Source organism: Elephantulus edwardii, unplaced genomic scaffold (genome assembly GCF_000299155.1).
Source record: "Elephantulus edwardii isolate Elephantulus edwardi_28Jun2011 unplaced genomic scaffold, EleEdw1.0 scaffold00151, whole genome shotgun sequence".
Lineage (NCBI taxonomy): Eukaryota > Metazoa > Chordata > Mammalia > Macroscelidea > Macroscelididae > Elephantulus > Elephantulus edwardii.
Window position 1 is genome coordinate 4,362,033 of NW_006399901.1, and position 17,424 is coordinate 4,379,456.

Here is a 17,424-nt window from a genome sequence, read left to right on the forward strand (position 1 = left end):
ATTGTCCAACTCTCTGATGCATAACAAGTGATTGCGAAGACCATGGCCTGTATCAGATGCACCTTAGTCTCTAGAGAGACACCATTGCTCTTCAGAACTTCGGAAAAGTCCCTAACAGCAGACTTTCCCACCGCAGTACGTCTTTTAATTTCTTGGCTACTGGTGCCCAAGAGTGTTGGCTGTGGAGCCAAGCAAACTAAAGCTGTGAACAATCGCAATCTCTTCACCATCTATCCTGATGTGGATACAGTGCTACACAGTTCTAATTCACCAGCTTCTCCATGGGAGAAAGATGGCAGTCTCCTCCCATGCAGTTTTGCTGCCTTTGAAAACCCACTGAGCAGTCAGCTTTGGATCAGTTCCAACTCAGTGACACTCAGCAGCAGCAACAACAGCATACACAAAACAGCGACCTGATCAAATAACCAGAAGGGATCTGTGTTTGGGCCCATTATAAAAATAAATTTTTTTTTCCAACAAAATGTGGAAACTGGAACAAAATCACTAATATCACAAGCAAGCAAAGTTTTGCTGAAGATTATTTAAAAAACCACTGGAGTAGTATATCACCAGGTGACTACCAGATGTTCCAGCTGCATTCGGAAGAAGCTGTGGGCTGTGCATGAGACATAACACTGCTGATGTCAGTCAGGTGGACCTTGGCTGAAAGCAGAACATACCAGAAAGATGTTTACTTGTGTTTTATTCACTATGCAGAGGTCCTCCGCTACAGGGATCACAGTAAATAATGGATAATGTTGCAAAGAAGAGAATTCCAGAACACTTAATTGTGCCCACGTGGAACCTGTACATAGAGCAAAAAGTCATCACTCTGGCAGAACAAGGGTATATACATGATTTAAAATTAGAAAAGGCCAGAATTGTACCTTTCATCATGCCTGTGTTATTTGTATGCTGAGTAAATAAAGGAAGACATTGAACTGTAGGAAGAGAAATGTGCCATCAGGATTGGAGGAAGACTCTTCAACAACTCACACTTACATTTTCCAACTTTATTTGCTGAAAGAAGACTTGAAGTACTTACTGAGAAAGACAAAAAGCTATATACCCTTCTCTGTGGATTACACCTCAAAGTGAAGGAATCAAAAATCCTCAGACCTGGACCAACAGGCAGTATGATGATTGACTTTTCAAGTCTTCCATTCACTTGGATCCACAGTTGACACGCTTGGAGGCAGGATTCAGGACATCAAACAGCCTGTTTCATTGGGCAAATCAGCTACCAAGAACTTCTTTAAAGTGCTAAGAAGCAAGGATGTCACTTTAAAGACTAAGGTGGGCCTGGCCCAGAGGATAATACTCTTCATTGCTTCATGTGCATCTCAAAGTTGGACAACAAATAGGAAAGCCTGAAGGTTCATTGATGCCTTTAAATCATAGTGTTGGTAAAGAATATTGAATATACCGTGGATGATTAAAGTACAAACAAATACATCTTGGGCAAAGTGCAGCCAGGATGCTCCTTTGAAGCAAAGATGGTAAAACTTTGTCTCATGTACTTTGCAGTTCCTGGGAAAGGACATATATTTGGAAGAGTAAGGGGCCAGTAATGAAGACATGGGTTGGCACAGGGGCTGCGGCAGTGGGATTGATCGCAGCAGAGATTGTGAGGATGGCACAGGATTGGCCAGGCTTCCGTTCTTTTGTACAGAGTTCACTGTAAGTCACAGTTGATTAGAGGACGCCAAATAACAGATCCACCTCCCGACCTCAGCAGAGGGTCCACCAGGAGTGAACCAGGGTAAAGCCCCAATTACAGCAGAAGCTTTTCTCCTCATCCTAGGCACCAACACCTGCTTTAGGACAGAGCAGAACAGCTGTGCTGCACCCCTTTCTTCCTCGGCTCTCCGAGGTCACCCCTACCTAAAGCTGAAGTTCTGTGTCAGGACCTCACTAGCCAGGATGGACTTGAGCAGAAATGGCCGGTGCGGACTGTCGTGTGCTAAGCACTAAGCAAACGTGATGTTATTGTTACTAGTCTTTGAGTCAAGTGTGATTCATAGCAACCAGATGAACAACAGAGCTGAACCCTGTTCTATCCTGTGCCATCTTCATCATCTCTGACACACTTAAACCCCTTACTGCAATCACTGTGTCACAACATCTCAGTGGGGGGTCTTCCTCTCTTTCATTCACCCTCCACCTTTCCAAACGTGATGTCCCTCTCCAAGGAATATCCCCTCCTAGCAACGTGCTCAAAGTATGTGAGATGAAGCTTTGCTATTCTTGCCTCCAAGGAACACCGTACTAACATATCTGTTCATTCTCTTGGCTGTCCAAGGGATATTCAGTGTTCTTCTCCAGCACCACAGCTCAAAGGCATCATTCTTCTTCAGCCATCCTTATTCATTGCCCTGCTCTCATATGCATAGCAAGTGACTGAAAAGACCAGAGCCTGAAGCATGTGCACCTTAGTCCTCAGATTGATGTCATTGCTCCTTAGTACTTTGGAGAGGTCCCTGACAATAATACTTTCCCCATGCAACACTCCTTTTGCCATTATCACTTTGGGTGTTTGATTTTGGCTTGCTTTTTGGTATGTCCAGCCAAGTTCCAACTATTTTTGGCCACCAGCTTCTCCGCAGTCTGGCAGCACATTTGTGTCTGGAATCTTGTTCTCTTAAACAGCCAGAGGTCTTGGGTCAGCTGACAGTAGGGAATCAGCCGTCCCATAGGAATAAATCCTAGGACTGTTTTAGTAGTCTTACCTTCCAAACTAGATTACTTTTGATACTGAAAAGAGAAACTATTGCCGTCACATGAGAGTATGGAGGCTGGAGGAACCCCTGAAACTGTTGTCCAGAGATAATCTTTAAACTTTGGGCCACAAATACTCCCTGAATTCTTCTAAAAACAAACAATAGTTTAGCTTAACTGGTAAAGAATATCTGTCCTTAGCATTGTGGTCTTTTAAGATCTGTCCCCTGTGGACTGCAAAAGTTACAAGCAGCTGTGTCTTGGAGAAAGTGTAGCCACAGCACTCCTTGGAGGCCCGGAGGAAAAACCTTCGTCTCTCATACATCAGGCGTGTTGTTAGGCAGGCCATTCCTGGAAAAGGGACATCATGCTCAGAAAGGTGGAGGGGAGGGTCAGCGAAGGAGGGGAAGGCCTTCAGGGACATGGATTGACAGAGTAGTTCAGCAGTGGGCTCAGGGGTGTCAGGGACGGCGAGGACGGCACAGGACAGGGCAGGGGTCAGGTCTGATGTTCACAGGGTCACTGTGAGGCCCACTCTACTTGACGGCATTGAACAACTGTAACAGCGTGTTGTTGTTGTGGTGGTGGTGGTGGTGGTGTACTGTAGAGTCAGAATTGACCCATAGTTGACCCTCCAGCGGGTTTTCAGAGACAATTAATTCCATGGGAGGAGATTGTCCAACCTTCTCCCATGGAGCAACTGGTGGCCTCGAACCATGTGCCTTCGGGTTTGCAGCGCAGCTTCTTGGCACAAGGTCAGAGTATAGGGGATCAAGTTGAAGACAGCAACACAAAAAGTTAGGAACCTTAGGGGGACAGTGAGTTTATGGGGGGCAGGAACAATTCAGAAAAGGAGATTTGTACATCTTGAAGAATGTGAGAATTGTGCCTGGAGAAATCGCCAAATTGGTGCATATTCTCAACAACCATAACAAAAATAGTTTTGAAAAAAATGACATCATAACAGAAAAGGTTGTACCAGGTACCCATTGGTCCTCCTCGTTAATGCTGGAAGGGTAAATCCTATAGCTGGAGACGGCCAGGAGGTGCTCATTACCTACAGGGGCCCAGGAAGAGAGCTGGGAATGTGGGAGTTGCTACCAAGAAGGGATAAACTTGGGTGTGGCTTTAAAGAAGGGACCCTGTAGTAGAAGAAAAGGCCAGGTTCCAAAATTAGAGATTGACTGTGATCAGGAGGCTGGAGAGGAGTTCCGGTGGGAGTGGACCAAGGAATCCGAAGGGAACGTGTTCTCCAAACCAGGGAGGATGATAGTTAGTTGATGTCCGAGGCTCCTGGGCAGACAGGTCCTCTGGATCTAACCTTGAGGGGTCACTGAGACTCACTGTGATTGAGGAGCGAGTGCAACGGAGGAACCTGAGTTCCCAGAAACATGACTAGGAACCAGTGGTCACTGGCGGGTCGGGGAGTGAGGTTTCCTTTAAATGATGAAGCCATTTGTTTACACGTGTTCATGACAGAGCCAGCAGAGAGGAAAAGATAGAGTGTGTGGAGCTGGGTGGTTGGGGAGAGGGAATGCGGGTCCAGCCTCAGGAGCAGAGTAGGGAGAAGAAGAGAATATAGAGGACGCATTGGAAGTCTGTGAGCTCAAGGACCAGGGATAGCCAGCCGAGGTGAAGGGGGCTGCCTGTCTTGACTTTCACGGTAAATGAGTGAGACGTGGGGTCGTCTGTTCAACATGAAGCGGGCAGGCCTGGGGCTGGGAGCCTATGGGGCTGGGATCCAGGATTCAGTCCTCTTCTCCAATTCAGAGTGTACTATACTGGGCCTTTCCTCAGCTTCCTGCTTGCGAAAGCTGTGGGTACCAGAAGAAATCATCCATATGCGTTCTCCACTCCAGTAGGACTCGTAGTCGGGCTGCTGAGACTCTGACTGGAGTAGCATCCGAGGGACCTAAAGAGAATCAAGAAGACCAGATAGCAAAACTTGTTTTTCTTGTTCTGTGTCGTTGAATCAAATCCAACTGACACAGGAGGAGATGGCCCATCCTCCAGCAGGGCATCTGGTGGATTCAAACTGCGTGCCTTCAGGATTGCAGCTCAGCTTCTTGCCACTAGGCCACCAGAGCTCCATCAAAACCATTTTATAATGAAATAAAGGACTTGAAAATGTAACCACCTCTTAAGAGCAACTTTAGTGTTCAGCAGTAGACTTACAAGTACCTACCAGTGTACCTGGCACCTCCTCTCCAGGAAGCTTACCACAAACAGTCCTTGAAGACCGCCTCTGTGCTGAGTACTTTCACATAGACACCTATTGTGAGCACCTGTTGTATACAGTCAAGTATAATAGCAATATTCAGTTCACATACTTTGGGAGTGTGAGGTCAGGAGGGACTGGTCCTTGGAGAAGGACATCATGCTCAGAAGGGTGGAGGGACGGCACAGAAGACGACCCTGGGTGAGATGGATTGATACAGTAACTGCAGTGATAAGGGTGGGTGTGTCAGAGTTAGTGAGATTGACTCGGGATAGGGTGGGCTTCAGAGCTTACATAGGGTCACTGTGAATTATAAGTGATTTGATGGCACATAACAACAGTGTGCTATTTCAGAGTAAGTATATTATCATCCACTCATATACACTCACCCATATGTACACTCACCCATCCATCCACCCCACCTGCCCACTCATACGTACAACCATCTCTCCATCCATTCGCTGTCCATCCACTGTGCTCATTTGCCCGTTCAAGAAACATTAATGGGTGCCTGCTGTGGGCTAGATAGTATGGAAAGTTCAGAGGATCAGTGAAGAGGTCTGGGGGCAAGGTTTTTGTTTAATCAACTGACTGCACAAGTACTTCTTTGCATTAAAATGATAAGTGAGATGAACGAGGTAGACATTGTGCGCCAGTGAGAGGCTGCCTTACCCAGCTCATGGAGTCAGGGAAGAGGGAAGGACCAGTCCATCAGAGAGCTAAAGACTAAGGCATTTTCTATCAAGCAAATGCAGGTAGAAGTCAGAGCTGGAGGAGCAGCCTGTGTAAAGATGCTGTATCTGGAAGGAACAAAGGAGAAATGAAGGGAGACCAGGGTAGCTGGCGGGTCTGGGCGGGTGGGCCTGGAAGCAGGCAGGGCCCAGCCCCACAGGGCCAGGCCAGGAGGCAGGGTAGGAACCTCGGGTGATCCAGCGTCAGCAGGAGCTGTTGGAAGTTTTCTACGGGAGGAAAGGATATAAGTGATGTGACCAGACTCTGTCCAGGGGAAAACTGAGGCTGGAGAGAAGTCTTCATTCTAGCTGGCCTTTATTGAAGCCCGACTGGTTCAGTGGTAGAAGTCGTACCTTTCAGGCTGGAGACCTAGGTTTGATTCTTGGCAAGTCCACCTTGTGCACCACCGTAGCCATCTGTCCACTGTGATACCCGTGGACGTGCTGCTGTGATGCTAAACAGGTTTCCGTAGAGTGTCCTGACTCAGATGGATTAGGAAGAAAGAGCTGGCAATCCTCTTCTGAAAACCAGTCCGTGAAACCCCTGTGGATTGCATGGTCCAATTTGAAACCAGTCATGCAAATGGCATCTCATTCATTGTGTTACTGGCTGGCTGCAGCACAGAGCCGTGTGCTAATCACTGTGTTTTTTCATATATTAGATCTCATTCAGGTCTAACAGTATTCCTGTAAAAAACCAGTGACTCATTTTACAGATGGAAAGATTGAGGCCTGGAGGGGATTTTCAACACACACCTATGTCAGACGCCACACTGCAGTGGTAGGTTGGACCAGCTTCATCTGCCGCTGACCCTGCCTGTGTCTTATGTTTTGCAGATAACCGCTGCATGGACAGAAGGTTCCTCCCGGCCAAGTCGAAGCAGCTCATTGCGCTGGCCAGCTTCCCAGGGGCCGGCAACACCTGGGCCCGCCACCTCATCGAGCTGGCCACCGGCTTCTACACTGGCAGCTACTACTTCGATGGCTCCCTCTACAACAAAGGTGAAAAGGGGCAGAGGGGAGAGCAGAGTTCAAGAGGCTTGCCTGACCTGGGAGGTCCCTGTGGGATGGACACAGGGCATTCCCCTTCATGAGCACCTTCTGTGTTCCACCCAGCTCACCCAGGCCATTTATTGAGACCTGCTGTATGCTTGGGGCCTTCCTCCCAATCACATCCTACTGACAATTCTTCCACAGTATGTCGGGACACATCACTTGCATCTGTTGAACAGCAATTATCAATCACGTACCAAAGTACCTGGAACCTCCTCTCCATTAAGCTCACCACAGAGTGTCCTTGAACACCTACTATGTGCTGAGTACTTTCTCAGACATTGTGAACACCTCTTCTATACAGCCAGGTGTAAGAGCAATATTCAGTTCAGGACATTTCTTGAATACTTGCTGTGTCTTAGGTGTCTGAACGTTTTGTTTTTTTTTTGTACATTGAGATTTTAAGGAATGTTTCAGAAAACTTGGATTTCCATTCCTTCATTGTTGCATATTTTCCTCCCTACCCCCCCGCCCCCGAGTTCACTTTTCTCTTTAAAAAAATTATTTTGCTGTCACACAATTTCCTCACCGCCCCTCTCAAGTCTGCTTTGCTATGCAGCTCGTATTCTGGATTGTTGTCATGCAAATAATGCCTAATCATCTATTCTTTTTAAACAATTCTGTCCCTCATCTGTTTTAATGCAGTGTCATTATTTATCCTCTCTTTTCTTAGTTTCCCCACAACCCTCATGTCAGTCCTGTTTTATAACTGTGGCATTTTGCAGTATTTGTCCTTTTTTGAGATAATTCACTCAACATAATGTCCTCCAGGGTCACCCATTTTGTAGAATATTTTATTCATTTCTTGTTTTTCAGTGCTGCATAGTATTCCACTGTGTGAATGTATCACAACTTCTCTATCCATTCATTTGTTGATGGACACTTGGGTTGTTTCCAACTCTTTTGATAGTGTGAACAATGCAGCAATAAACATAGGTGTGCATATATATGTTTAGGTGGCAGTTCTGGCTTCTTTAGGGTATATTCCCAGTAGTGCAATTGCTGGGTCAAATGGTATTTTTATTTCCAACTTTTTGAGAAGTCTGATTTTATTTTAAGACCCTCTGTTATCGAGGCGTTATCGAGGCTGGTGGTCTTTATGGGAGCAAACCAGTCTTTCTTCTGCAGAGTGCCTGGTGGATTCAAATCACCATCTATCCTTACTGACATGTTACACATGGTATCACCAGAACTCTGCAACAAATGATAGCTTGCAAAAACTGTAAGTTAAAGTTGTTGTTGTTGTTGTTGTTGTTGTTGGATGCAGTTGAGTTGGCTGCTACTCAAAGCATGCTGTGAACAGCATAACTGAACCTTGCCCTGTTCTGCATAACAGCAATCTTTGTCATGCTTGGGCCCATTATTTTAGTCACTGTCATTCCAGTTTGTGGAGGGTCTTTCTCTCTTTCACGGACCCTCTTTATCTTATCTTCCTTATCATGATATCTCTCTTCAGGAACTGGTTCTTGAAAATATGCCCAAAGTAAAGCAGTTTCAACCATTCTTCCCTCAAAGGAGCCCCGTACCTGCACTTCTTTCAGGACAGATTTGTTTATTCATGGTTTGTCCAGTCCTCTTCCCCAGCACTGCAATTCAAAGGATAAATTAACAGATGTTTTAAAACATGGAATCCCAAGACAGGCAGTGTGGCCTCAGTTCCCTTCCCCGATCCCAGCCTGTTGATATTTACTGAATGCCTCATATTCCTTAGGTACATTATTATCTACATTTAAGTCACACAGGCTTGCCCTGTGCCTTCCTTTCATTCACGTCTCAGATACTCTTTTAGCACCACTGTGTTCTGGCTGCACTGATATCTGGATTGCCAGCAAGTAGTAATGCAGCACTGACTGTGTGCCAGGCGGATTCTCACAGACGCTCCCTTGGCCACCTGCTGTCTGCTGAGAGCTGTGCCAGGCGTGAGTCTTAGGTGACCCATCCCGTAACCGCAGGAGGTGTAACGGAAGTGCCGTTTTCCAGATGTAAGACTACTTGGTTGAGAAGAAACTTGACCATAGTCTTGCGGATTTGGTTTTTTGTTTGGGGGCGGGGGCTCTACTTGTTGTGTGCCATTGAATCTGATCCAACGGACAAGAAGAGATTGCCCCTCCTTCAGTGGAGCATCTGGTGGATTCAAACCACATGCCTTCAGGATTATAGCGCAGCTACTGGATTTGGGTTTTAATGGGCTTTTCTGGAATTGCACTCTGTTGTTGCCGGTATCAAAGTTCACCCCCTCATTAATTCTATCATACAGCTAAGCACCCCTAGTGCTTCTTACTTGGAAACTGTAACTCATGGGCATGTAGTTTGTCCTGGGCATGGCAAGGAAGCAGCTGGAGGGAGCTTTGCCTATGAGCGGATTTGAGTCTGTGTTCAGAGCAGCCTTGGCCAAGGGTCTTGGGACAAGATTCTTCACCTCTGTTGAGTTTCAAATCCCTCCTCTGGATAACATGAGATGTTGATACTGCACTCATAGAAATTTGGAAATTTGGGTCTTTGTGTGTGAGTGTTGGAGGTATCATGGACTACCAAGAAAACAAATAGGTCCATTCTGGAGACAGTTTAAACAAGCTGCTGTCAGGAGGCAAGGATTTTGAAGCTCCATCTCACATGCTTTGGGCATGTGGCCAGGAGGGACAGTCCTTGGAGGAAGACATCATGCTTGGAAGAGTGGAGAACAATGCAGGAGAGGAAGACCCTGGATGAGATGGACTGACACAGTGACTAGGGACTTGGGCATTAGGGGGCAGGTGTGTCAGAGACAGTGAGATTGGCTCAGGATAGGACAGGGTTCAGAACTATTGTGCGGTGAGTCGCAGGTGACTTGATGGCACATAACAACAACAACATCAGCGAAGCTGTGTGGCCTTAGGCAAGCTAGTGCACCTCTCTGAGCCTGTGTCATCATGCCCAAATAAGAGATAATAATATGTGCCTCACGAGGCTGCTTTAGAAGTTAATGAGCTCAAACATGTAACATACTTAGCACATAGTAAGTGTGCAATTGCAAAAGATAAGACGTCCCGGTGGCACTATGGTTAAAGCATCTCACTGCTAATATAAAGTTGGTTTAAACCTACCAGTCACTCCATGGGAGGATGAGGCAGCCTGCTTTTGTATAGATTTACAGCCTTGAAAACCCTCTGAGGCATTCCATTCTGTCTCCCAGCGTCACTATGAATTGGAACCAGTGACTTGGAGGGAAGAGGATGAGGGTTCTGAGTCCTATGACATGGGAGCCAGGCATTGGCAAGGCACAGCATGGTGCTGACAGATGTCGCTGAAACCCAACTCCAGGAGAGCTGGGGCATATGGTATTTTCTGTGAGTGGAAAACAGGAGGGATGCAGAGAGCAGAAGAAAAGGTAAAAGGAGTCAAAACAAGTTAAAGATTAGAGTTGGCAAGAGAATGGGGAGGACTCCCAGCTTTTCATGTGTGTGTGTGTGTGTGTGTGTGTGTATGAATTGCATTGGGAAGAACTGCTGTCAGAGACTATTCCAAAGTACTGAAGAGCAATGATGTCAGTCTGGAGACTAAGTTGAGCCTGATCCAGGCCATGGTCTTTGCAATCACTTGCTATGCATCAGAGAGCTGAACAATGACTAGGGATGATAGAAAATTGATGCCTTTGCGCTGTGGTGCTGGAGAAGAGTACTGAATATACAATGGATTGCTAGGAGAACAAACAAGTTTATCCTAGAGAGGGTTAAACCAGGCTGCTCCTAGGAGGCAAGGATTCTGAAGCTTCCTCTGACATAATTTGGACATGTTGCAAGTAGGGACCAGACCTTGGAGAGGGACGGCATGCTTGACAGGGTGGAGGGACAGTGCAAAAGAGGAAGACCCTCAATGAGATGGATTGAGTCAGTGTCTGGGGTAATAGGGGTAGGTGTGTCAGAGACATTAAGATTGACACAGGATAGAGCAGGATTTAGGGCTCTTGTACATAGGGTTGTTATGAGTTGCAGGCAACTCAACGGCACATAACAACAACAACAATATATATATTTATGTTTATGTTTATGTTTATGTTTATGTTTATGTTTAAACAGCATGCCTTCAGAAAACTCTATAAACTTTGGTAAATATCCATAGTTATAGAAAGGCTTCAGGCCTTTTCATAGAGTCGCTGTGAATCATACTTGACTCAAAGGCAATCAACAACTGTAAATAAATATAAACATAAACATAAATAATGTTTGGTTTGAACTACTATTTGTTGAGTGCCTATTATGCTGAGTTTTGCATACTTTTACAAAGATTGAAACACACAAGCTTGACTATCAGCAGTGCCTGCTCTCTGAACCGCTCAGTTGCCCTGTCTGTATGGAAATTGTTAGGAGGAGCCGAAGCATGTTCTGGAAAACCTGACTTTCCCAGGGGACATAGCTGGAAGAAGCAGTCTTGGAAATCATCCACATTCTTAAGTCTCCTGGCTGCTGCAACAACCCTGATTTTGGAATCCCAGACCTAGAGAGGTCTTTGGGGATTGTTCAGGTGAGAGATCCCTGTGTCGGTAGCACCCAATTCCAGGCTAGGATGATGTTGTAAGAAAAATTCGAGGGTTTTCTTTTTCCACAGAAACAAAACTCCTTGATCTAGGAATGATGCCTGTTGAGAATGTAGAAAGAGGTGGAAAGGTCTACTTAACCATTTTATTTTCCATCTCTGATCTAAGCTGACTTCCAAATTTCCACAAAAGGGAAACAATCTCAAATTGGGTCAGGAAATTTAATTTTAATTCTTAACACTTCTTATCAGCTGGAGGTTTTGAGGCAAGATTCTTTACCTCTCTTGAGTTTCAAATTCCTCCTCCGGATAACATGAAATGTTGATATGCACTCAATAGAAATTTGAAAAAACTAGGCTATTTTGTGTGAGATGATTTGATATGGATAAGACTATGATGTAAAAGTACACATTGATTTTTAGATGTTACGTAACCAGGATAGTGAACTATTTATTTGGTTAAAGTCAAGAGGAGGGAGTCTAGTCCCTGACAACACCTCAGAATCCCCTGGGGAGCTTTTACTGCCGCACCCCAAGCCCATTACAGAGGATCTGGGCAGTGGGGCCTGAGCGTCAGCGTTGTAAAGTTCCCCAGGTGCTTCTGTTGTAAAGTCAGGCTGAGACCCTGAGAACTCAGTTTTGATATTTCCAGACCCACAGCACCCAGCAGTGGGTCTTTCGTCCCGTTTTTATTACACTGAAATGTGTCGGACTATCTATAAAAACCTCAAACTCATTGCCATTGGGTTGAAACTGACTCATCGCTGACCTTCCCTTGGGTTTCAAAGCCTGTAAATGACATGAAAAGAGATTGGCCGTCTTCCTCCTGTAGAACCTGTAGTGGATTGAGACTGCCAGAGAATGGTAGTAGCCTTTGAGTTAATGCAGCTAGCTCCCTATTACACCCTATGCCCTCAGAGTCTCTGCGTCGATAATTAATAGAATGAGATGGCGATAAAAATTTAACTTCATCATAAAGAAGGAAAGGAAGCTAGCAACAGCCTTGAACAGTTAGTCTCAAGCCTCAAGCTGTGCCTCGTTACTCAATGTTTCATCAAGTCCCACTGAGAAAGCCAGGGAGCCAGAGGACTGGTCACAGGCATTGAAAGCTTTTAGTGCAGCCATTTTTAATTTACATTTTAAAAATACTTCCTTTGATTTGGGAAGGTGCCGTTAATTAACAATGAGCTGTTCCTCAAGGTTTGGAACCTGTGGAGTGGGATGCAGGGAAGAGAATGTCCGCCTCCCAGTCAATCCCGGCCAGTCCGCGAGTCGTCCATGCTCCATCACCTTTACAGCCACTGGAAGGGAGCTGCTGGAAGATGCTTAACCTCATGAGATTCTCAAGCCCAGTGACCTAGCTCATGACGGGGTCTCCTGGGGCATGTCAGGGGGCTGGACAGGGGAAGGTAGTGTCAGGGGATGGGAGAGAGGTAACCGCTCTGCCCTTCTCTTCCCCACGGAGCTCCAGCTTGCCGCACCTTCTGTACAGAGAGGACGAGCTCTAGGCAGTTACAGAAAACACCGGAGACATTTGTGTCTGCTCCTTGTGCTCCCTGGGCCACAGGTCCATCCTACTCTTTCCTGGCTCACCTCCCTGGAGCCTGCCCCTCCACTCTCAGCTCTTTGATGATGACAGCCACTCCCCCCACATTGGCCTATTGAGGCATCCTTGTCCAATAGTGCCCGTAGTGCCCCTTCATCATAGCCCTTGTGGAGTTGTAGGTTGTTAGCTGTCAAGTCGGCAATGACTCATAGTGACCCTGAGAACAGCAAATCTGACCTTTGCCTTATCTGTGCGTCCTCGCCGTCTCTATGATGCTTGAAGCCAATGCTCTTGCTAATCTGTTAATACTGCTGCAGACTGTGGACATGCAGTGTATGTCTGTGAGGGGCCCAGTGTTGGGTATTTCTTTTTTTACCCCCTAACCTATTCTTGCTGGCTGAAAGTGAGGAGAATCTGAAGCATTTGCTGCAGAAGGTCAAGGACTACAACCTTCACTATGGATTGAAGAGCTCAACATCAAGAAAACAAAGATTCTCACCACTGGGCAGTTGGCAGCATCATGATAGATGGTGAAGAGATTGAGATTGTTCACAGTTTTAGTTTGCTTGGTTCCATAGTCAGCATTCTTGGTACCAGCATCCAGGAAGTCAAAAGATGTATTGCACTGGGAAAGTCTGCTGTCAGAGAGCTATCCAGAGTACTGGAGAGCAACAGTGTCAGTCTGGAGACTAAGGTGCAACTGATCCAGGCCTTTGTCTTTGCAATTATGTGCTATGCATCAGCAAGCTGGACAGTGACAAGGGATGATAAAAGAATTGATGCCTTTGAGCTATGGTGCTGGAGGGTGCTAAATATACCATGGATTGCTAAGAGAACAAACAGGTTCATTCTGGAAAGTGTTAAACCGGGCTGCTCCTTGGAAGCAAGCATTCTGAAGCTCCATCTAACATACTTTGGCATGTTGCAAAGAGGGACCAGTCTTTGGAGAGGGATATTATGCTTGTGAGGGGACAGCACAAGAGTGGAAGACCCTCGAGATGGATTGACTCATTGGCGGAGTGTGTGTCCTTGACTGGTAGAGATGTCTCTGACTGTGTCAGAGATGATAAGGGTGGCTCAGGACAGGGCAGGGTTCAGAGCTGTTGTACATAGGGTTGCTATGAATTGCACGCAACTTGATGGCACATAACACGATGACTTATTGGCAAGAAACCGCACTACAAGCTTGAAGGTATGTGGTTTGAAGCCACCAGCCGCTTCATGGGAGGTTAGACAGTCTCCTCCTGTGCAGTTAACTGCCTTCGAAAACCTGCTGGAGGGTCAGCCATGGGTCGGTTCTGACTCACCAACAGCCACCTACTCTTGGGCTGAGTATGCAGCAGCTGGTTGGGGCTCGCCCAGGAGGAGAGTAAGGAAGGTGTTTCAGACAGTGATCCTGATGTAGACGAAGTCATGGAGGTGAGTAATAGAGCTTGGCTGACGAATAAAATGGTTTGGTAGTGCACTGGTTATATAAGACGTTATGCACCGCCCTGCTAACCAAAAGGTCAGCAGTTCAAATCCACTAGTTGCTCTCAGGGAGAAAGATGAGCAGTCTGTTCCCATAAAGAGTTACAGCCTCAAAAACCCAATGGAAGGCTGCTGGAATTAACTCAATGGCATTGGGGGTTTGAGTTGTTGTTGGTGTGGGTTTTGGGTAGAGTAGGATAAACTGGGGCTCTGTGAGGAGTGTCAGGCAGAAGGAACAGCTGGGACTGGGTGTGTCAAAACACCTGGAGTGCCTTTCCAAAGAGTGGGCCAGGGGTGAGGGTGCTGCTGGGGATTTGACGCAGGGAAGGGATGGGCTGAGAGTGGCGTGATGGGAATATCCCGATGGCCATGGTGTTCTGGCCAAGGACATTTACATGACTGCAGGACCCTGACAAGAGGAAGGGAATTTGTTATAAACGAGGGAAGCATTCATTAGAAATGAAGGAATGAATGGTGAAGCGCAACTACCGTAGAGTTTCTAACTTTGCGGACAGGCCCCAAAGAGTGGTTTTGTAGAATGAGCGGGACTTCCAGTGACTCGCAGGGATTTATTTAAGCCCATTAGTGTTTCTGCCTCTGCGTCTGGTTTCCCCAGTAACTGGAGGCATGTTCCCTCCCCCTGTGGGACCTCGATTTCTCTTCTATAATATGTATGTATGTGGCAGCGCTCTCCACCCCAGGCCCTGTCTTCTGATCCCCTCCCTCCACTTTATTTCACTCTGGGAAAGGACCAGGCTGACAGAGGTGCTGGTGGGTGGAAGGGTGGGTGAGCTGAGCTAGTGAACATGTGCAGGGACCCCTCCCAGCATCATATCGTGCCCCACTTGAGTTCTCCGTTCCCGTCTCCTCACCAAGTGAGCAAAGCTTGGTTTCTGTGTCATTTGCTGCTCAGTCTCTGTCTCTCTCTGTGCCCTGATTGTCTTTTCCTGTCTTCCCCTCTGTCTCTACCTTTAGTGTCTCTGATGTCTGTCTCTGATGTCTGTCTCTGTTTTCTGTGTCTTCCTCTCCACCGTTCTTACTCCATCTCCCGCGTAGGTTTCTGTCTGTTCTCTCCTCTTCCCCTAGTCTCTTCATCTTGCTCCCACCTCTCCAGGTCTCTCTCTGTTTCTCTGTCCCTCTTTCTCTTGGCCCCACCTCTCCTTTCTCCCTCCCTCCCCTCTCCCCATCGTGGGCCACCACAGCCCTAGACAGAGGCTCACACTCTGTGGCCTGTCAAAAGCCAACACCCTGACCTTGGAAGGAGGGGCAGGGTGAGGACCCAGGACACTGTCCTTCCAGGCTGCTGGGACCCCCTCGGGCAGATGGGGCAGGCGGCTGCCGAGGCTCAGGTGGCACAGGGTCGAAATTTTCTGCCCCCCAAATTCTGGGACAGTTGCTCTGCCTTTCAGAGTTTCGGAGATGCCTGAGCTCCATCAAATTGATGTGGTTGTTGTGAGGTACCATCAAGGCAGAACCGACTTCATAGCTGACCCTCCAGTGGGTTTTCAGAGGTGGTTAACTTCCCTGGAGGAGACTGCCCATCTTTCTCCCATGGAGCAGCTGGTGGATTGGAACCCCGTGCCTTTGAGTTTGTGGAAAGCTTCCCTGTTTTTATGTAGTAGAGGTGCTGGTGCAGAGAAGGAAGCCTCCTGGTGGTGGAGGACAGCGGTTCTGCTGTGGCCCCAGGCGCACATCCCCTGCTGCCAGAGGACCGGCAGCCATCAGTTCTCAGACAAGCCCAGCCTGTGTGACTTCTCATAGACCCCCTCACAGGCATAGAGCAGACCCCTTCATAGGCATAGAACTACCTGCTCAATGGACTTTCCCACCTCTTCGTCCAGTTACTCCCTGCAGTGGTCTCCTCAGGAAACCGAAAGTCCAGCCCACCCTGGAAGGCAGAGCAGCTGTTCCCCAGCGTTCATAGATTTTCTTTGTTTTCATCTTAAAAACTGTGCTAGGTCGACCCCATCTCAAAGTAAGGAGTTAGACTCCAGTCTTCGGTGCACGGAGCAGAGTTAACCTAGAGTAACCGTTCTGTCATGTTTCTGACAATTCATTTTTCCTTCTGAGAGCCCATCTGGGATCTTGTACCCTCTGACTATCTGTCCAAGGCTGTACTCACGGTAAAATGAATTTGGAAAATGAAGTTACAGATGGGAAAGTCCTTTGCCCTTGTCATGAAAAGCTTAAGCAATGGAATAGAGTGGCTTTAGGGACATAAAATTGTACCCAGAGTCGCCTTAGTGGCAACCGTATTCAGCTCCCCAGTACTCTCGCAAGATCCCAACCCTCATTGCCTCAGGAAGCTGTACCCTTGACGCTGTGCTGCTCCTGTTGTTTTGTTGTGTACCATCAAGTCGGACCTGACCCGTCACTGACCCTCCAGCGGTTTTCAGAGGCAGTTAATTGCATAGGAGGAGACTGCCCATTTTTCCCCCACGGAAGCAGCTTAGGGCCTTGAACTGTGTACCTTTGGGATTGCAGTGCAGCTTCTTGCCACTAGGCCACCAGAGCTCCCTTGGCCTCACAGACTGTAGGTTATTCTAGCTAATTTTCAGGGCTAGGTTAATTCAGACAAGCTGTCTTGGAAAATCCCAGAATGGGATCTGATTCAGGAGATCACATTCATTTCTGGTTCTTCTGCACTGTGGTCCTGGGAAGGGACTGTGCCTCTCTGGATCCTTGTCTCTTCTGCATCCCTCCTTCATTTTCATCCTCTTTAAAAGCCAGGGGCACAAAGCATTAGAAGCCTTTGTGAGGAGGAGGAGAAGGTGGAGGAGGAGGAGGGAGGGAAGAAATGACACAACAATGCTTGCTGAGGTGGATGGCTCCTAAGCCGAAGATTTCACTCCAGACTTTGCTGTGCCTCACTGATTTCTCATAGCATCCCTGGTGGGAGAAGCTGCTTGGCCCCATTCTATAGATGAGGAAACTGAGGGCTATATAAGTGACATGAAATCCACACTCATGGAGTTGAAACCACAGCCAGTATTTTGAAGGTCAAGTACAATAATGTTCTACCTGACCTTTAAGCTTGCCATTCAAGTCCCTTAGCTGACATGAGAAGAAGAGGTCTAAAAGAATTAGGAGCACAGTCTCAGGAGCCTGGAGGGTCTGACTTTGAAGCTTAGATCTGCCAGTCCTTGAATTTTTAACATGATGTGATATTTGGTCTT

The 17,424-nt window shown here is 47.1% G+C and overlaps 1 protein-coding gene across 1 annotated transcript in view; it reads left to right on the forward strand.

Annotated features, from left to right (window-relative positions):
* Positions 1 to 17,424, forward strand: part of WSCD2 (WSC domain containing 2) — a 77,368-nt gene that overhangs the window by 47,080 nt on the left and 12,864 nt on the right. The window contains exon 6 of the mRNA XM_006894821.1: positions 6,505 to 6,669. Within this exon, the coding sequence (XP_006894883.1) occupies positions 6,505 to 6,669 (165 nt within the window). The remainder of the gene's footprint in view (positions 1 to 6,504; positions 6,670 to 17,424) is intronic.